General features: G+C 44.7%; 1 protein-coding gene across 1 annotated transcript in view; it reads left to right on the forward strand.

Annotated features, from left to right (window-relative positions):
* The first annotated feature begins 3,474 nt into the window (after positions 1-3,474).
* The window catches only part of SAMD5 (sterile alpha motif domain containing 5), a 59,990-nt gene continuing 44,535 nt past the window's right edge, over positions 3,475-18,929 (forward strand). The window contains exon 1 of the mRNA XM_040238647.1: positions 3,475-4,179. Within this exon, the coding sequence (XP_040094581.1) occupies positions 3,715-4,179 (465 nt within the window). The 5' untranslated portion in view covers positions 3,475-3,714. The remainder of the gene's footprint in view (positions 4,180-18,929) is intronic.

Raw genomic sequence — 18,929 nt, forward strand, 5'->3', positions numbered from 1 at the left:
TTTTAGCTTTGTGTCTCTCCCTCCTGTTAAACCTACAAAACTTTTGTATTTGAGATTATACATAGTTGCCTCTGGAACTAAATCTATTTAGAGAGGTTCAATATGCTAAGGCAAGCAGAAGAAAGAGCCTTGAGGGCTCACACGTAAAAGGCTTGAGCAAGTGTAGGAAAGGAGAGAGGTTAGTAGAAGTATCTGGAAAGTGTTTCTGTTGTTCGCACTAGTAAAGACTCCACATAGCAGGCTTTCTCTAGAGGTAATAGTAAGTTTTATTTATGACTGATTAGCAAGTGATTAATTTAGAAAAGGCTTCCCTTCCAAAGAGTGTACCAGGATGCTTTATTTCCTAATTGGATACTGACTTGCACATAAATAAAGGGAGAATCACTGCCACCGGCTGGGGAGACACTTTGACATGGCAGGTTTGTTCTTGTCTCTGCCCTGATTTACTGTATGACCTTGGGCAAGTCATTTATCTTTCCCCAAACCAGTTTCCCTAATTATAAAATGGAAATAAAAACACTTGATGCCCATCTCTAAGGATTAATGAGCAAGGTGAGCATCTCTCAGCTCACAGAGGGGAAAAGGCTGTAGATAAGCAAGCAAAGAACCCCTTGGTAACAGTGTTGGATTTTTCATACAACTGGGGAAAGGAAAAAAAAAAAATAATAGCAATACAACCTGGACCTTTCACTTTTCCACTCTAAAAACAAAATGCATTCCCCTAATACAACCAGTCAGATGTTTTCTGCATGTTCTCCAGAAGCTTCCTGGCTGAACACAAGCGCTGAATCAATGCCTCCGGAGTTCTAACCCTCGCTCTCCTGTGAACAGTGGTGACATCTTGGGTGGGAGGAACAGGGATTCGTTTAGGTACCTCCCTTTCTTCTGTAGGATGTTTTTAGTCACTAAGTCATGTCTTGCTCTTTTGTGACCTTCTCCAGAGGCTCTTCCCATCTCAGGGATTGAACCACTGTCTCCTGGAAGATTCTTCACCACTGAGCAACCAGGGAAGCCTGTACTGTATAATAATATGATACTTGCCATGTATACAGAGAAATGTGTAGGTTCCTGGCATATAGGAAGTTCCAAATAAATATCTGCTATATCTTCTTTTCTCAGCAGCATTATTCAAAGTGCTGGAACATTTGCCTCCTACAAGTCAAAGGTCCTTATGAAACAGTGTCTGGGTACAAGGGTGAATCTGATGCAAAAAGTAAACATTCGTATTTTAAAAGGGGGCCAGGAACTAGTATAAAACCTTGAAGATACTTCTTTCGCTGAACTAAATCAAGTTTGGGGCAACTTGAACATCTTATGGCACCCCACTCCAGTACTCTTGCCTGGAAAATCCCATGGATGGAGGAGCCTGGTAGGCTGCAGTCCATGGGGTCGCTGAGGGTTGGACACGACTGAGCGACTTCACTTTCACTTTTCACTTTCACGCACTGGAGAAGGAAATGGCAACCCACTCCAGTGTTCTTGCCTGGAGAATCCCAGGGACGGGGGGGAGCCTCGTGGGCTGCCATCTATGGGGTCGCACAGAGTCAGACACGACTGAAGCGACAGCAGCAGCAGCAGAACACCTTAAAATTCAGTCACGCAATCGCTAGGGGGCACTGTGAGTCCGCCTTGGCGCGAGAGAGGAGGTGAGCCTCGAGGGGCGGAAAGGGCTTAGTGCTTCCAGCGCCGAAGAGCGCAGAAGACGAGCATCCTAACAGAGCCGACGACTCCAGCTCGAGCTCCGGAAGGGGTGACCCGGGTGACTCAGAGGGGATGGGGAAAGGCTACTTGCAGCCCCACGGCTCTCCGCGCTCGATTTCCCACCTTCCACCAGGTTCTTACCAGGCAGATCCTTCCTGGCAACTGTTCTTAATCTGCTAGTCCCGAGGCTTGGGAACCCGGGTCATCCTCTTCCCTCCGCACCCAACTATAGGGAATATTTTACGTGCAATTAGCTGCGTTAGTTTCCCGCCTCAAAGGGCAAAAGCTATTTGATTCTTTAAGGGGTCTATATCCCCAAAGGGGTTAAACTCTTCTGATTTAGGTAAAGCGGACCCTCTCCCCGCTCTACAGACCAAATGTGCAGGTCTGGAAACGACACTGAAATTATCGTGGTCCACCTCCAGGGTCGGGGCTAGTGGCTGGCACGCCTCCACGGAGACTCCAGGAGAAATGTCCAGTTCAGGTCCTGAAATGGCTCAGGTGCGAAGCTGAATCGCCTTTCCCTGAAAAGAGAGGACAGTGACCCTGCCCACCGAGTACCTAAACCCAAATTTCCCGAGCCCAAGAAGAGGTCAAGACACTCAAGGAAACTCGGGCGAGGTACTCGGGCTGTTCAACCTGCTCCTCGGGTCCCCCGGCCAGGGGCCTGTTCAGGTATTGAGCACGAAAGAGACAACTCGGTAGGTTTCGTTCTTCCCAAGAGCGTCTCCTCTAACGCGAGCTGGGTGGTGGTGTATCGATGTCCACGCGATCCCGGGGCGGGAGGCGTGCGCTCTGCTCCCCAGGCTCCGGTACTGAACACCTAGAAGTGCCGTCCCTGGAGGACAGAGCCACTCGGGAAGGTCGGGCAGGATGCTGGGTGGGGGCGGTGGGACCGGAAGGAAAGCGTAGTGGACACGAGGGTGAGAGGACCCGGTGGGGGACCGCAAGGGATGCGCCAGCGGAGGGAAAGCACAACCCAACCCAAACTTTCCCGGACCCCGGGGTCTAGGAAGCGCGAGCCAGGCAGAAGCACCAGCCTCTCCCACCGCCCGGTGCGCCCAGCTGTAGCGAGGAGGGGCCGAGCGCAACGCCGACTGGAAACGGGCGGTCCCCGCGTCGCGCCCACTCGCCGAGCCAAAGCGCCGCTGCTCCCGGCGCTGAGCGGCTGTCCATCTGAGAAGCCGGACCGCCGGGCTCCGGCCTGCGCGCGGGCTCGGACGAAAGGGGGAAGCCAACACGGATCGGGAAACGAGAGGGCAAACTTGACCTCACAGCCTCGCCCAGCCAGGGTAAGTGCCTTTGGGCGGCCCGCGAGCGCGCAGGCTGGTCAGAGAGGCTCGGGAAGAAGTGAGCGCAGAGATTTCCACGGGCTAGAGAAAACGGATTTAAAAAGACACGTAAAAAGCTCTCCAAGGCTGCCGCTGCAGCCTGGCAGTTTGGAAGACCACCGCCTTCCCGCTAGGAGGACAACCGAGACTCGCACTCGCGGAGACCAGGCGCTCTTGGGCGGCCGCAGGTCAGCGCGGAGGAGGTGCCTCTCCAACGCGAGGGACGCATTCAGACGCCCACAGCGGCGGCCAGGGACTGAGATGCGGCGCGCAGCCGGGGGACCGTCCCGGCTGAGGAAGGTCCGGGGCGGAGCTGGGCACCGCTGACCTCGCTCGGGTCCGAGGGGTGTGCCCGGGCCCCGCCCGCCTCCGCCCCCTCGCGCGCCCGCCGTGCGCTCCTCCCCGCGGCGGCGGCGGCGGCGAATCCAGGGGCTGAGCGGAGCGGCTCGCCTAGCCGCCAGTGCCTGCAAGCTCCGGGTTGCTTGGGGAATTCACTTGGCTGCTTTGCCGCTACTCCCTCCTCAGGCTTTTGATGGCTTTCTGTCTCCGGCGCTGTCCTCTTTAAAAGGAAAACTTTACCGAGATTTCATTTTCCCCTTTGGAGGAAGAGGATTAAAAGTTCTCAGAACTGGTGACGCTCGGGCGCCGGGACGCTGTTTGCCGGCGGGGTTCCGGGGCCACCATGTGCACCAACATAGTTTACGAGTGGCTGAAAGCGCTGCAGCTCCCGCAGTACGCCGAGTCCTTCGTGGATAACGGCTACGATGACCTGGAGGTGTGCAAGCAGATCGGGGACCCGGACCTGGACGCCATCGGGGTGCGGGCGCCGGCGCACCGCCGCCGCATCCTGGAGGCCGTGCGCCGGCTGCGCGAGCAGGACGCCGCCGCCGCCGGCCTCTATTTCACGTTGGAGCCGCAGCCGCCGCCCGCGCCACCCGGGCCGTCCCCGCTCGCCGTCCCCACCCGCCGCCTGGGGGAGTCGTGCGGCGGCCCGAGCCAGGGCCCCCGCGGGGACCCCCGCGGCCAGACGACCGCCCCTCGCGGCAGGGAGCTGGTGAGCTACCCGAAACTGAAGCTGAAGATCATGATCCGGGATAAGCTCGTCCGCGACGGCATCCACCTGAGCAAGCCCCCGTACTCCCGCAAGGTAAGGAGGCGCCGCCCGGACGGCGTGGGGCGCGCGGCTTAGGGACCCGCCTAGCCCGTCGGCTCCAGCGTGGGGCAGCCCATTCCGGGAGACGAGGATGCTTCGGGTGTTTGGGACCCTTTTCTATGTTCTTTCTGTCTTCGCTCTTTTATTCCCTCCTCCCTGGTGTTAAGACGGGACCTCTCACCCAGGTGTTAATAATTCTCCACCAGGACCAAGTCCCCCGCGTAGTCTCGGTCAGCAACTGGACGCTCGGTGCTCCCCCAGGGGGGCCCCGGGCAGTTCTTGATAGCCTCCGTGTAGTTTTGGGTCTAGGGGTACCAGAAGAATGGTTAAACCCCACATGGTTCTCGACCTTTCTTTTTTCTCGTTCTTTTCCTTGCCTTTTCGAGAAGCTGCTAAAGGAAACTGGCCAACTCTTTTCATCAAAGAGTGAGAATTGATGCCCTGTTGCTCTCAATTCCATTCCGTCGAATCCCAGCACTGCTGCACATTTGGAACGCGAATGACTGACCTGAACAGTGTAGGGGGAAAGTTAACAGAAAGCCAAGTCGGTCCACTTGGGATAAGTTCCTTCGACTTAGGTAGAGGGAGGTAGTGGGTGCTCAGGACGCTGGAGGTCCTGGGGCCACGGAAGGTGCGCTGCTTCGTTCTGTGCTGGGTCATCAGTTTGGTTGATTATTAATTCAGATGAGATGAAGCAGGTGCAACGGACTTCTCAGTCGGTTCGAATGTGGGAAAGGAGGGCACAACCCAAGGAAGTGAAGTTTTCCGTCACCAGTGAGGAATTCCCTAGGGAAGGAGCCTGGAAAGAAGCAGGGAAGTTGTGGCAGCCGCTGTGTGAGGAAGGCTGAACTGTGGATTTGGGCGTTTAATGATTAACCGCAGAAAGTCTTATTTCTTTCGAGAGCTCGGCCTCCAGCTGAGACTGTTGAGCTTAGGCTTCTGCAGCCATCCAGGTAGAGGGGTCCTAACTTGAAAGGAGGCAGTAGACAGTACCGCAGGCAAAGGAGCGCCTCAGCGGGAAAGTCAGGACCGAGAGAGGCCCAGGGGGAAATGACGGTGGGGCTGCTCTTTTTTTGTTTGTTTTTGGTGGTGCTGCTCTTGCTGGCGAGGAGTGAACACCGCGTGCGAACGGGGCCAGGCGGATATAATCCACACGTCTGAAGACCATAATGTCTGGATTCAAGGAAGTTCCAAAGAAAACTGTAAAATGTAGACAACAGTATGTAGGGTAGAGGGGAATAGAAGATTTAATATTATCCGTATGTTGTCTTGTAAGACAGATAGGCAGTTCAGATAATCTGCTTAAGAGTACACTTTTGTTTTATAAGACGTATGTAAAGAGGATAAAGAGGGCAAGTCTGGAGGACAGTTTGCCTCAAATTAAAAATGTATTCCAGTTACCCACTCTGTGTTTCTGATGTGTACCCCAAATAGTACAATGAAGAGGAGAATGTAGTTTTCTCAGGCATATAGAGTTAGAGATCCACACAGTGTATATATAGGGACTTTGACTCAAAGTCATTCTTGGAAACATTCATTCTTGGAGACAGGAGGTCAGAGGAGTTCAGGCCACTCAGACTTCTGTGATAACAGCCCAGGAAGTGAGGTGGGCTTGGGCTGAGAGAGTGTGAGCACCTGGGTGCATGGTGAGCGCACAGGTCAAGTCCTGGCCAGAAAGGGATGCCAAGAACAAGTTCATATCACTTGGTATTGCTTATGCTTCAGGAGGAGAGCTGGGTGCTGGGCTGGGAAGACAGAGGAGAGGATGGGCTGTAGGCTGTTGATGTGCAGGAAGTAACACATTTTGATTCTGATGCTTAAAAAGACAGACTAGATATCAAACTTAGAATCTAAAAACAATCAGTGGAGGAGGATTCTAAGCCCATGAGTATCCGGCCATCGGCTTTGGACTGTGCATTCCTGCCTAAATCAGTGTATGATATGGTGTATATTTGAGTAAGCGCAATTTATTGAAGAAAATTTCAGCTTACATTGTAATATGATTTACTTTCCATGTAAATAATAATTTGGGTCAACTTCTATATATAAATCCCATAACAATAACGTTTGATAATAAAAATGTACCCTCTCTCACTTTCTATGCATATGTAATTCCCTTTCTCAAACTGAAGAATAAAATGGGGCCAGAATGTTTTTGTACCTCTTCCATTGATGCTCCCAACTGGGGACCAGAAAAATGTGGCTGACAAATTTAATTGTAAAAAAATTCTGTTACTTTATATATTTTTTGCAAGAAAAACACACTAAATTATAAATAATTATACTTAGAAACCAAAATATAATTAGTATAGTTCAAACTCAGCATGCACGTGTATAATGCCAGATTATGTTGGTCATTCTGAATTTGTTGCTTATGTGTCCATTATCTCTTTCAGTTTTGGATTTTAGTTTATTTAAGATGTTTTTGGAAGCAGCTTGTTTCTTTACAGACCGGTTTAGGACTCCTCTTTAAAATGTGATCCAATTTTTAATTTCTTGAGATTCCTTGGCTATGTTATGATCAGAAAATATAATGTTTATTATATGCATTTGCAATTCTGCTTATTAGAGAGGCCTCGCCTCTCTTTTATAGTCTCTGCATGGCTGATCCTTGTAATTTTTTTGTACTGTGGTGAGATTATTAGATGATTTGAAAGCAGATTTTACTAAGGATGATCAAGGCAGAAAGAGTGAGCCCTTACAGAAGAAAGTAAGTTGCAGAATTTCCCCAAGAATTACTTGAAAGAACTGTAGGATTGTGGTATTTGCCTCAATAACAGTTAATATTGCCAGGAACCCTGCCACAGTGCTGTGTTCATTACATCTTATCAACAGTTGTTAATTTCCTCTTTTAGGTCAGTTAAAGTGTAAGAAAAATAAGTTTCTCTTTGTTTTCCAAAGGCAGTATAGCTTTGGAAAGAGCGCTGCTTAAAATCTAAAAATGCTGAATGACTCCCTCCTTTGGCCTTTTCTTAGCTTCTCTGACTGTGGTGATTTTCTACCTTCATGAAATGAGGACATGTTTTCACAAAGTAAGGATTAGGTAAAGCTTTGTATAAGAAAGAAAGGAAGTGAAGTTGCTCAGTCATGTCCCGCTCTTTGCGACCGCATGGACTGTAGCCCACTAGGGTCCTCTGTCCATGGGATTCTCCAGGCAAGAATACTGGAGTGGGTTGCCATTTCCTTCTTCAGGGGATCTTCCCAACCCAGGGATTGAACCCAGGTTTCCCTCATTGCAGGCAGACCCTTTACCATCTGAGCCACCAGGGAAGCCCCTTCTCAATACTTTACCAAGCTTCTCTCTGTGGAGGCTCTGCCAGGCTCCATGTTACTGAGATAGGCAGAATGCAGCAGCCCTGCCCTCAAGGAACTTGGGATCTGGTGGGGAAGACAGAACAGAATGAACAACAATCAGAAGGTATGCTGATTGCTTTCACGGGAGGCACAAGAGCCATGGACAGGTGCCTCCAATCTAGTCTGGGGAGGCGAGATCATGACAGGCTTTCTAGAACCGGTCTTTAGTCTGAGAACTGAAGGATGCAGGGGTTAGCCTGAAGGAGAGGAGGGACCTAAAGGGAACAGGTGTTCTAGGCAGAGAGAATAGTGTGTGCAAGGGCCAGAAAGCGAGGGATGGCACCATCCAGCAGGGCAGAGGGGATGTAGAGGGATTCAGTCTGGCTGGAGTGCTTGGAGGAAGTGGCAGGAGGTGGAGACAGGCTGGGCCTGGTCCTGAATGCACTTGGACTGTATCCCAAGAGGGGAGCTATTGATGGACCCTGACCAGCGATGGAGTAAATGACTAGGATAAGGTTGCAGTGTCAGGAGCCACGTGCTGCAGCCTGGACTGCTTGGCAACAGCGGGAGGTGCCATGGAAGTAAGTGAGCCAGGATTGGATGACTATTTGAATGACAAGGGTGAGAGAGGAGGGAGGTTGAGATGACAAGTAGAGAGTTCCAGTCTAGGGTTGCGATGCCCTCTCCTGAGTAGGGAACCCAGGAGAAAAGCAAGTTTAGAAACAAAGATGTTGCCTTCGGGTTTAAACACACTGAGTGTCCAATGCCGGAGGCATATTTGTACATATTTATCTAGTTCAGTTCAGTTCAGTTTCTCAGTCATGTCCGACTCTTTGTGACCCCATGAATTGCAGCACACCAGGCCTCCCTGTCCATCACCAACTCCCGGAGTTCACTCAGACCCACGTCCATCGAGTCAGTGATGCCAGCCATCTCATCCTGTGTCGTCCCCTTTTCCTCCTGCCCCCAATCCCTCCCAGCATCAGAGTCTTTTCCAGTGAGTCAGCTCTTCGCATGAGGTGGCCAAAGTACTGGAGGTTCAGCTTTAGCATCATTCCTTCCAAAGAACACCCAGGGCTGATCTGCTTCAGAATGGACTGGTTGGATCTCCTTGCAGTCCAAGAGACTCTCAAGAGTCTTCTCCAACACCACAGTTCAAAAGCATCAATTTATCTAGTTAACAGTTAGAAATATGGCGATAGAGCAGAGAAAGATGCTGTTGCAAAAGATACAGGTTTGGGAGTTGTCCCCGTGTTGAAGCCACAGATATGACTGAGCTGTAGAGGGAGAAGAGAGAAGGGACCTGGACAGAACCCTGGGGAAAACCAGGATTTGAGAGATGGGCAGAGGATGAGGAACCTTGGAGGGAGGTGAAAGGGTAAGTCATTGGAAGCAGTGTTGCTTCAAGGAGGAGGGACTGGTCAGGAGGTCAGAGTGCGACCAAACAGGATAAGAACTAAGTGTATCCATGGGAAGGAGCAGCCATGCCAGTGGGGACCTCTGAAATAGCAGGTGAAAGTGAGGGACCGAGAGGAAGTAAAAACTTTTTCTTTTTAAAGACTTAATTTTTTTAAAGAGCAGTTTTATTTTTTTTAAGATTTTAAAATAAGATTCTTTTATGTGGACCATTTTTAAAGTCTTTATTGAACTGGTTGCAATATTGATTCTGTTTTATGCTTTGGTTTTTTTTGACCATGAGGCATGTGGGATCTTAACTCTCTGATTAGGGATAAAACTCATATGCCCTGAATTAGAAGGCGAAGTCTTAACCACTGGACCATCCTGGAAGTCTCTAAAAGCACAGTTTTAAGTTCATAGCAAAACTGAGAGAATGGTACAGGGATTTCCTATATACCCCTGCCCCTACACAAGCATGGTTGCCTCTCTTATCTGCATCCCCCCACCAGAAGTGGTACATTTGTTACGGTTGATAAACTTATATCAATACATTGTAATCATCTAAAGTTCAGATTTTACATTAGGGCTCACTGTTGATGGTATACATTCTGTGACTTTGGACAAGTGTATACTGAATGACATATAGCCATCGTTATAGTATCAAGCAGAGTATATTCACTGCCTTAAAAATCCTTTGTGTTCTGCCCATTCATCCTTCTCTTTCCCAAGCCCTGGGGACAAATGATTTTTTTTTTTTTTTCTATCTCCATAGTTTTGCCTTTTCCAGAATATCACATAGTTAAGAGTTCTGTAGCCATTTCAGATTGGTTTCTTTCACTTATTAGCGATAGGCATTTATGATTCCTCTGGGTCTTTTCATGGCTTGATAGCTCATTTCTTTTTAGTGCTGAGTCATATTCCATTGTCTGGATGTACTGCAGACAACTTTTTAACGAAGTCAGACTGAGAAGCGAGGAGTTTTGTGAATTTGTATTTTTTTGAGAATGAGAGAAGCTATAGTATGTCTAAGTGTTGGTGGGAGAATGTCAGGGAGAGGGAGCCTGTGAAGATAATGGGAGAAAGGAGATGACCCAAGAGATCAAGGAAGTGGAGGGAATTGTGTTCAGAGAACTGGAAGGAAAGGGGGTGGAGGTACTTTCTCTGTGACAGAGGGGTAGAGAGGAAGGATGGATGAACAGACTGGGAACTTTGTTGGGGTGACATTGAAGAGTCTTCCTTTCTCTCTCTGCCCACATGATACCAGTGAGGGGATAGGTGGAGAGATTAGAGATTTTTGGCAAACATTGTGTTAATAGATAAATAGTAGGTATTTTGAATCTGGTGTTTATGCTGCTGCTTCTGTTGTGTCCAACTCTTTGTGACCCCATGGACTATATATAGCCTGCCAGCCTCCTCTGAAAACTGGAGTGGGTTGCCATGCCCTCCTCTAGGGGATCTTCCCGACCCAGGGATCGAACCTGGGTCTCCTGCATTGCAGGCAGATTCTTTCCTACTGAGGCACGAGGGAAGCACCTTTGCCTAAATAGAAATATTATAGAACAGTGCTAAAAGGATTTATATAAGTAAAAATGAATAGAAACCACACTCACTATTCATATATTTGTGCTGCAGGTTATAAGCTATGTATGATGTTGTGTTATGTAAGTTTGGCCATGTTTGTGCACGGGGGTTATGGTAGATGTGGATGGTTCAGTTCAGTTCAATTGCTCAGTCATGTCTGACGTTTTGCCACCCCATGGACTGCAGCATGGCAGGCTTCTCTTTCAATCAACAACTCCTGGAGCTTGCTCAAACTCATGTCCATCAAATTGGTGATGCCATCCAACCATCTCATCCTCTGTCATCCCCTTCTTCTCCTGACTTCAATCTTACCCAGCATCAGAGTCTTTTCCAATGAGTCAGTTCTTCACATTACATGGCCAAAGTATTGGAGCTTCAGCTTCAGCATCAGTACTTCCAATGAATATTTCCCTTTTCAGGACTGATTTCCCTTAGGATGGACTGGTTGAATCTCCAAGAGACTCTCAAGAGTCTTCTCCAACAACACAGTTCAAAAGCATCAGTTCTTCGGCGCTCAGCTTAACTCTCACATCCATACATGACTACTCAAAAAACCACACCTTTGACTAGATGGACTTCTGTCGACAAAGTAATATCTCTGCTTTTTAATATGCTGTCTAGGTTGGTCATAGCTTTTCCTTCAAGGAGCAAGCATCTTTTAATTTCATGGCTGCAGTCACCATCTGCAGTGATTTTGGAGCCCAAGAAAATAGTCTCTCACTGTTTCCATTGTCTCCCCATCTACTTGCCATGAAGATGTGGATGGTAGGGAACTGTAAAAGTATCCTATTTTCTAGCAGACTTGGGAAAGCGGAAGGGAGCTCTAGGGTAGTTCATGGATGGAGCAGGTATATAGGTTTCACTGAAAAATACCTCCTAGGCACACGCTACCAACTAGAGCTGTTTCAGTTAGTATAACCTTACTTAATAATGCTATAGGAGTGTTAAACTTCATTCATGCCTCAGAGTTTCTTGGTAATAGGGTTATTCATAGGTGTCTGGGAGAGATGGCTTGGGATGAAGGTGTTTGGAGGTAGCATGAGGGCTCCTGTGTCTGGCACCAGGGTGAAGGATATAGAAGAAATATTTAGAAAGAGAGATGTTGGCACAGATAGGCTTATGTCCTTTGGAGTTGTGCCTTGGGTCCTGGCAGAAGCTGAAATGACAATAAATATCCCTTCTCCCAAGAACTTCTGCCTTTATGAAGTTACTTTGGACAGACTGGAGGTTGGCAAATTTCAATTTTTTCAAATCAAATCAATATCATCAAGTATCCTCAATCTGGGCAAGAAATGATCTTTCTAGGTTTTTTTGTTTGGTTGATTGTATTCCCTGAAAAGAATACTCTGGATAAAAGAGAGAGAGAGGAGATGAGCTTGGGTGCTGGCAGGGCTGCCCGTTTCATCATGTTCCTCATAGTTTAGTTTCTATGGAGTTTCAGCATCCGTGGACCCTCAGCCATCCATCCATCCATGCATCCATCAATCCATCCGCCCACCCTATTTGATAAACATTAAGCAAATGCCATGTGCCAAGCCCTTGGCTTTATAGTGGAGAACTAGACAGATATCCTCCTGCTTACTCTTTAATGGACCTTGATGTTGAGGGTCCAGCCCATTGCCTGACGTGGAATGGATGCACCATGTAAAAGTTGAATATTACTTCCAAAAGTTAGCGAGGATTGGAGAATTTTATGCTTGGGTTTATTTCAAATGTTAAAAAAAGATCAACTGTGGTTGAGACTCCAGTCAGGTGATGAAGTTTAAAATCCAAATGTGTTTCTTCATTAAGTAGTATCAAAGAAGAACTAGGGCTTAAGGGACTATTCTTGCAGGTCATTTGAAAAGAAGATACTGGCAGCAAGGCCAGGACCAGGGTAAGGTAGGGGGTGCCAAGGTACAAAATTGAAGAAAGGGATCACCCTCGGGGTTGTGCCAGCCTGGGCAGTCTGCCATTAACAAAATCAATCCCTTACCAGCAAATAGTGGATATTTGTGGGCATTGCAGGGAGCCTTCAAGTCGAACCCTGGGCAGTCACCTACCCTTCAGATACTCTGAACCTGCCTTCAACAGCAGGGTGCTGAGAGCCTAGTTAGAGAGCTGAGCTCCCAAACTAAGAGGACATGGTTTCTATGGTGACGGCAGCCCACTTAGGTCATCCAGGTGAGAGAGGCTTGTGGGTTCCTCTTACTCCTCTGTTGACGTGATGGTCTAGTGGTTAAGAGCACAGGCTCAGAACCAGACTGCAGAGTTCATGTCCCAGCTCTGCCCCATGCAAGGTCATCTTTGGCTCCTCTCTCTGCTGTGTGCTTAGTCACCCAGTCCTGTCTGACTCTTTGTGACCCCATGGACTGACCTGCCAGGCTCCTCTGTCCATGGGATTCTCCAGGCAAGAATACTGGAGTAGGTTTCCATGCCCTCCTCCGGGGGATCCTCCCAATGCAGGAATCCAACCTGAGTCTCTTATGTTTCCTGCATTAGCAGGTAGATTCTTTAATGTCTGAGCCACCAGGAAAGCCCAAGAATACTGGAGTGGGTAGCCTGTTTCTTCTCCAGGGGATCTTCCAGACCCAGGAATCGGACCAGTGTCTCCTGCATTCCAGGCGGATTCTTTACCAGCTGAGCTAACTGGGAAGCCCCTCTCTAAAAAGTAGTAATACTCATGACTCTTAAGGTGATTGGTCCTTGTACAGGTGGCACTAATGGCAAATTTCCTGTCAGTGCAGGAAATTTAAGAGTTGTGGATTCGAACCCTGGGTCAGGATGATCCACTGGAGGAGGAAATGGCAACCCACTCCAGTATTCTTGCTGGGATAATCGCATGGACAGAGGAGCCTGGTGGGCTGTAGTCCTTAAAGCGATTAGATGAGCTAATACCCTTGAACTCATTAGAACAAAATTTCTATCCGTTTCTTAGGACTGTGATCATAAAGTCCCACAAACTGGATGTGTGAAACAATAGGAATTTATTCTCTGCTGGTTCTGGAGGCTAGATGTTCCAAACTAAGGTTCAGTAGAGTCTTGTTCCAAGATCCTAAAGGTCTGCACTGATTTACCTACAGGTTTCCCAAAGCACCTCCAAACAGTGCATCTCTCCCTGCCACTGAGAGGACAGGCACTGCCGACCTGCTGGAGCCTATGCCCAATGTCCAAGCTGTCTGTATGGCAGCCTGGACCCGGTGCCCAGCCTTCCCTTGTTCCGAAAGTGCAAGTGTCAGTCGCTCAGTTGTATCTGACTCTTTACGACCTCGTGGATCGTAGCCCACCAGGCTCCTCTGTCTGTGGAATTTCTCAGGCAAGAATACTGGAGTGAGTAGCCATTCCCTTCTCCAGGGGATCTTCCTGACCAAGGATCGAACCCAGGTCTTTTGCATTGCAGGCAGATTCTTTACCGTTTGAGCTACCAGGGAATCCCTTGGTCGGGGCCCCACTCAAACTAATGGATTTGGGGGGTCTCTTGGTAAAAGGGCTCAAGCAACACATCCAGAAGGGGCATAAGTTTTCTCCAGAATCCAAAGGGGCACTGTGCCCCTTCTTTGATTGTCAGAGCGGCCAGACGCAACAGCTCATCCTTACTTTAGATAGGATGTCTCAGTATAACCCACACCACTGGACCCTGAGAGTTGCATTGAGATAGAAAGCCCCTGAATTTTGGATGGATTTCCCACTTTCTGACATGCAGAAGTCTTACCAGTACATCTAGAGTAGTTGCTACATCTTGCACACAAGGTCCAAGCAGCGTGATGTCATGAGTGAATACAGTGGTCCAGTGTGTCATTTTTCGGAAAGGAAAGGCATTTGGAAGAACATTGCCCATGGTGAGGGCAGGTACATCCAGGACTGTGATAGTTATCACTTTTCAAGGTTGTAGTCTGTGTAGAGCTAGAAACAGCATTGAATTCTTGGCTTATAGCTAAGGCTTCTTATTGCTACTGCCAGCACGTGAGCTAAAGGTTTATAACAGTTATTTTCTAAGGTTTATGAAAAATGCTATTTCAGATCAAACTGCTGATTTGGGCTTGAGGAGGTCTGGGTGGAGTAGGAAGAGAATCTTTGTTTTCAGTCAATATGAAAAGTATTAAGTACAAGAAACTGTGGATCATGCCAAAAGGCATTAAGTACACAATCTGTCTTACATAGAGACTAAGTGATATCTAATAGTTTAAACAGATTTCATTACTGCTTCTAATTGAAATAAATGGTCTGATGAGCTCTTAAAACCTTCCTGTTATCTTTCCATAAAGTTATAAATACTAACAAAATAAGATCTACCACATTTGGAACATGCTCAAAAGACAAGGAAAACAGTTTTTGTGTATTCTTTACCAAAATCCTAATGAACAGATATTCCAATTTTAAGGTGTTTTTCTTAGAGCATAACTTTATAATGAGACTAGAGATGAACCTGTTGATTTGACACCTGTATTTTTTTAGCACTCTACCTCTATGACAAGATTATTTTAAGTACAAGTCAGAGAATAATACACAGTATTCATTTTCTTGATTTTTTTTTTTGTTTTAAACAGTTAACAATTAATATAAGGAATGCATTTCAGTTTTAAAGAGCTCAAATTTAGTAAAACCATTTCATCTATGAAATAGAATTTGCACTTAACCAAACTAACATACGACCCCCTTGCAGTTTGTACCAGTTTGTGCTATGTTTCCCTGTTTTGACTTTTCAACACAAATGAAAACTCTTAAAGTGGTCACATAAGAAGAATAGAATTGAACTAATTCAAGTTTTATTTGTTTTTTTTTATAACAAATCATGGTGCTATCATTGTTTATTTTCAGTCTGTTTGACTTATTCATGTAGTACCATGGGAGAGACATGACCACTTTTACCAACTTGTTTTAGAAAAGGATTCTTATAACCAAGTTTGTGGGTTGGTGCCAGTTATATAACCAGGAGTTCTCTGAATTAACTCTCATGTAGAACACGATGCTTATAAAACCTCAGGTAATAAAAGATGCTAGTTTGAAGTGAATGTAATACCATTATCACTTAACAATAACTGTGGCAAGAAGTTAGGCCACAAGAACTGTGGCCTAGAAGTGAGGCCAACAAAAGATTTTTTCAGGGAGAAATGTTGTATCACTGACATTGTTTAGCATTTCTTTAGGGCATGCTCATAATTCAGAGTTTCATTTTCTTTTAAGGGCCCTTCTTTGCCTGCCCCTTTCTCTGCCCTGTCCTTGGAAGACATAAAGAAATTTAATCTTTTTAGTTTAAGAAAAGTTATTTATTTTGTTAAATGGTGCCAGTATATATCTCAAAAGACTGTAGTATGAATTAAATGGAATAATATCTATAAGGTTACTTTGTAAATTCTAAAAGAACTATACATATTTAAAGTGTTCTTATTGATAGTGTATAAATCATGATGTTTCTTTTTTTTTCATTATGTTTCTAATATAATTTTTAAAATATTTCTGATTGAAAAGTGAATACACTGAATTGAGGAAATTTGGAAGACACTGAAGCAGATTGAGAAGAAATTTAAAATGGTCTGTACAATTTCTAACCCTCATAGTGTATTTCTTTAAAAATTACCCATGAATTAGAATTTCTGTCTTGTACACATGCACAAATCTGGTATTGGATAAGAAGAAGGGTAAGGCTATTCTTATGTTAGCAGATATCATTTGATGATTTTAATACTAAGACATATTCCATCTTAGTTTAACACCATAATTAATTCAGTCATTTTCTTACTGGGTTGAAGCCTTACCCATGTTATTATTGATTATTTAATTTCTTTATTATTTGAAAATGTCATGTTTGAGAAGTAGTATTTCATCATTCTTTGAATGATATTTCTTAGATTACCAATCAACATAGTTTTGTATTTGTAGCTTTTATATTTACAGTTACATAGTGCTTTTAATGGTGTTTGCCTATTTTTTTTTGTTTGTTTGTTTGTTGGTCTTACACCTTTCCAGTTGCTTTGCAAGAATTCTTTCTATATTAAGGAAAATAATCATTGTTGTATAAAGGTTGCATAGGTTTTTCAGAATGTTGGTTTAGCTTAGAATTTTATGATCTATTTTTGGATGTCCAAAATTTTTAAACTCTTATGTATTTTACCTTATCAATAATTTTAGTTGTTTCTTTCAGACTGAAGGAATATAGAGGATACAGACTTAGAATTGAATTTAAAATCTTTTTTTTTTTTTTTTTTTTACTATTTACTTGGACAAATTATTTAATCTTTCTAATAATCTCACGCCCAGATTATTGTCACATTCTTTTATACTATGCATCTTTCCTTTCAGATGATGTTTGACATTTACCTTCAGTTTGGTAACCACTGATTAAAAAGATTAAATAATTATAGATGAGTTGCTCCATCTATAAAATGGGTAAACTGTCACCCACTTGTTAAAGACTGTTGAATACAGAGATAGTATATGAGAAACACCTCAGAGAGTAACTGACGGATAGTAATTCCTCAAAACATCTGAGTAATGTTTGTGGTATAATACAAAACCATATGATTATGAGGTTATTCTTAATAGGAAGACTTATCTTAAATTATTAGTTTATGTCCTTGTGATTCTGTTGAGGCTTGTTGTTCTTTTCATAATTTCAAAAAGCTTTTATTCTATCAATAACATATATACTTTATTTGTCTGGTGTAACAGTTGAAGATATTTTGCCCAATTTACCATTTGCTTTTTATGGTTTCCTCTTTTTTTAAATGAAGAAATATAATCAATCTCTATTTTCATGATTACTTTTATCCTTATAATATTTTATGATAATACCCTTATAATATTTATGACTATTTTATCCTTAAATTCCTTCTCTATTAAAAATCAGTTAATATTTACCTATATCTCCAATTAAATTTTTTGGTTTCAGGTTTACATCAAGCTCTCTAATTCATCTGAAATTTATTTAGGGACATGATATAAGATAAAGTTCTAATGTTATATGTAATCTGATATAGACAAAATTCTATCACCTACTTCACAGGAATTATAGCTTTTATTTGTCTGTTCTGGTCTTATCACATTGGCTAGAGTTTATATGGCAGTGCTAAATAATAATGATAAGTAGATGTTTTTGTCTTATTCCAAATTTTAATGGACATGCTACAAGGATTTTGTTAGTATTCTGCCATTGGCTCTCAGCTTAAGGTATCCTTCGCGATGTTGAAGAACATCTTGGTTTTAGTAATTTTGTAGGCATTTTTAATTAGGAATGGACATTTGATTCTAGTAAATGTCATTTTTTGCAACTTAAAAATAGTTGAGAGTCTTTTTCTTCTTGGGCCTACCGCTATGATATATTGCGTGAACAGATTTCCTGACATGAACCATCCTTAAGTGCTGTCTTTTGAAGCAGCCTGAGTGTGAGAGGAGGAATTTTGTGATCTCACGCCCAGATTATTGTCACATTCTTTTATACTATGCATCTTTCCTTTCAGATGATGTTTGACATTTACCTTCAGTTTGGTAACCACTGAGACAGTTGTTGTCATGATATTATTACAGTTGACTTCTGCCAGTAGCTTTTGGAAGTTGTCTCTGTCGAGACAAGCAGGAGAGGCAGTGGCAGCAGGGAGATGGGGGGACCAGCGCCACACTCTACTTACTCAAAAGGCAATTGACACGGAGTTGTGAGTAATGATTGAGGTTTCTGGTTTGTGGAGACATTTTGTCTTTGAACCAGAGGGCAGAGACTCTGAGGGGGGTGAGAGGTTAACTTGAATTTTTATTGATTTTACTGTTTTCACAGCCAAAATGGGCTACCCCCACCACCACCATGTGGAGTTCAGGAAATTGCTCCCAGATTCTAGAATTATATTCTTCTCCTCCATCCTCCTACTCTTCCACTTCCCCCACATACCTTGTATTCCCTGATCAATTAGTCTTCGCCCTTTCTGCCCCCACCCCACCCCACACCTTTTAGTGGAAAATACAGATGGGGCTGCTTGCCAGATGCCATGTTAAATAGAAAACCCTTATAAAAGAAATTGAAGTGGCATTCATTTTAATTTGAATGTTTGGCTTTGCATAGAAACAACAGTCCACTTGTAAGAAAGATAAAATTGGAGAACTCTGTAAGAAATATTATTAGAGCAAATCCTTGATTGACAGGTAAACATTTGTTGAAAGGTCAAATAGAATGACTTTCATTTTAAAAGGCCATTGAAGCAAGTATTAAAGAGGATATAAGAATGGTATGTTTCTAGATGAAACAGCTACCTCAGTTGCTGTATTCAGCTTAGTTTGTAGAGATGGATGCTCTCAACGCTTCCCAAGCTGGCCATCAATCATGTAGTAAAGATACAGGCACTTTAAAGTAGCCATGTATCAATGCAAGATGAAACACTGCTGGATTAGGACGCTCTCCTTGGGAAACTCCTGATTGACAAAAGTGGTACTGCTTTAAGTATTAGCCATATTTTCATGGCCAGAAAGTAATAAAGTGGTAGATGGTCTTTATGAAGGGGAAATAT

Source organism: Oryx dammah, unplaced genomic scaffold (genome assembly GCF_014754425.2).
Source record: "Oryx dammah isolate SB20612 unplaced genomic scaffold, SCBI_Odam_1.1 HiC_scaffold_4, whole genome shotgun sequence".
Taxonomy (NCBI): Eukaryota; Metazoa; Chordata; class Mammalia; order Artiodactyla; family Bovidae; genus Oryx; species Oryx dammah.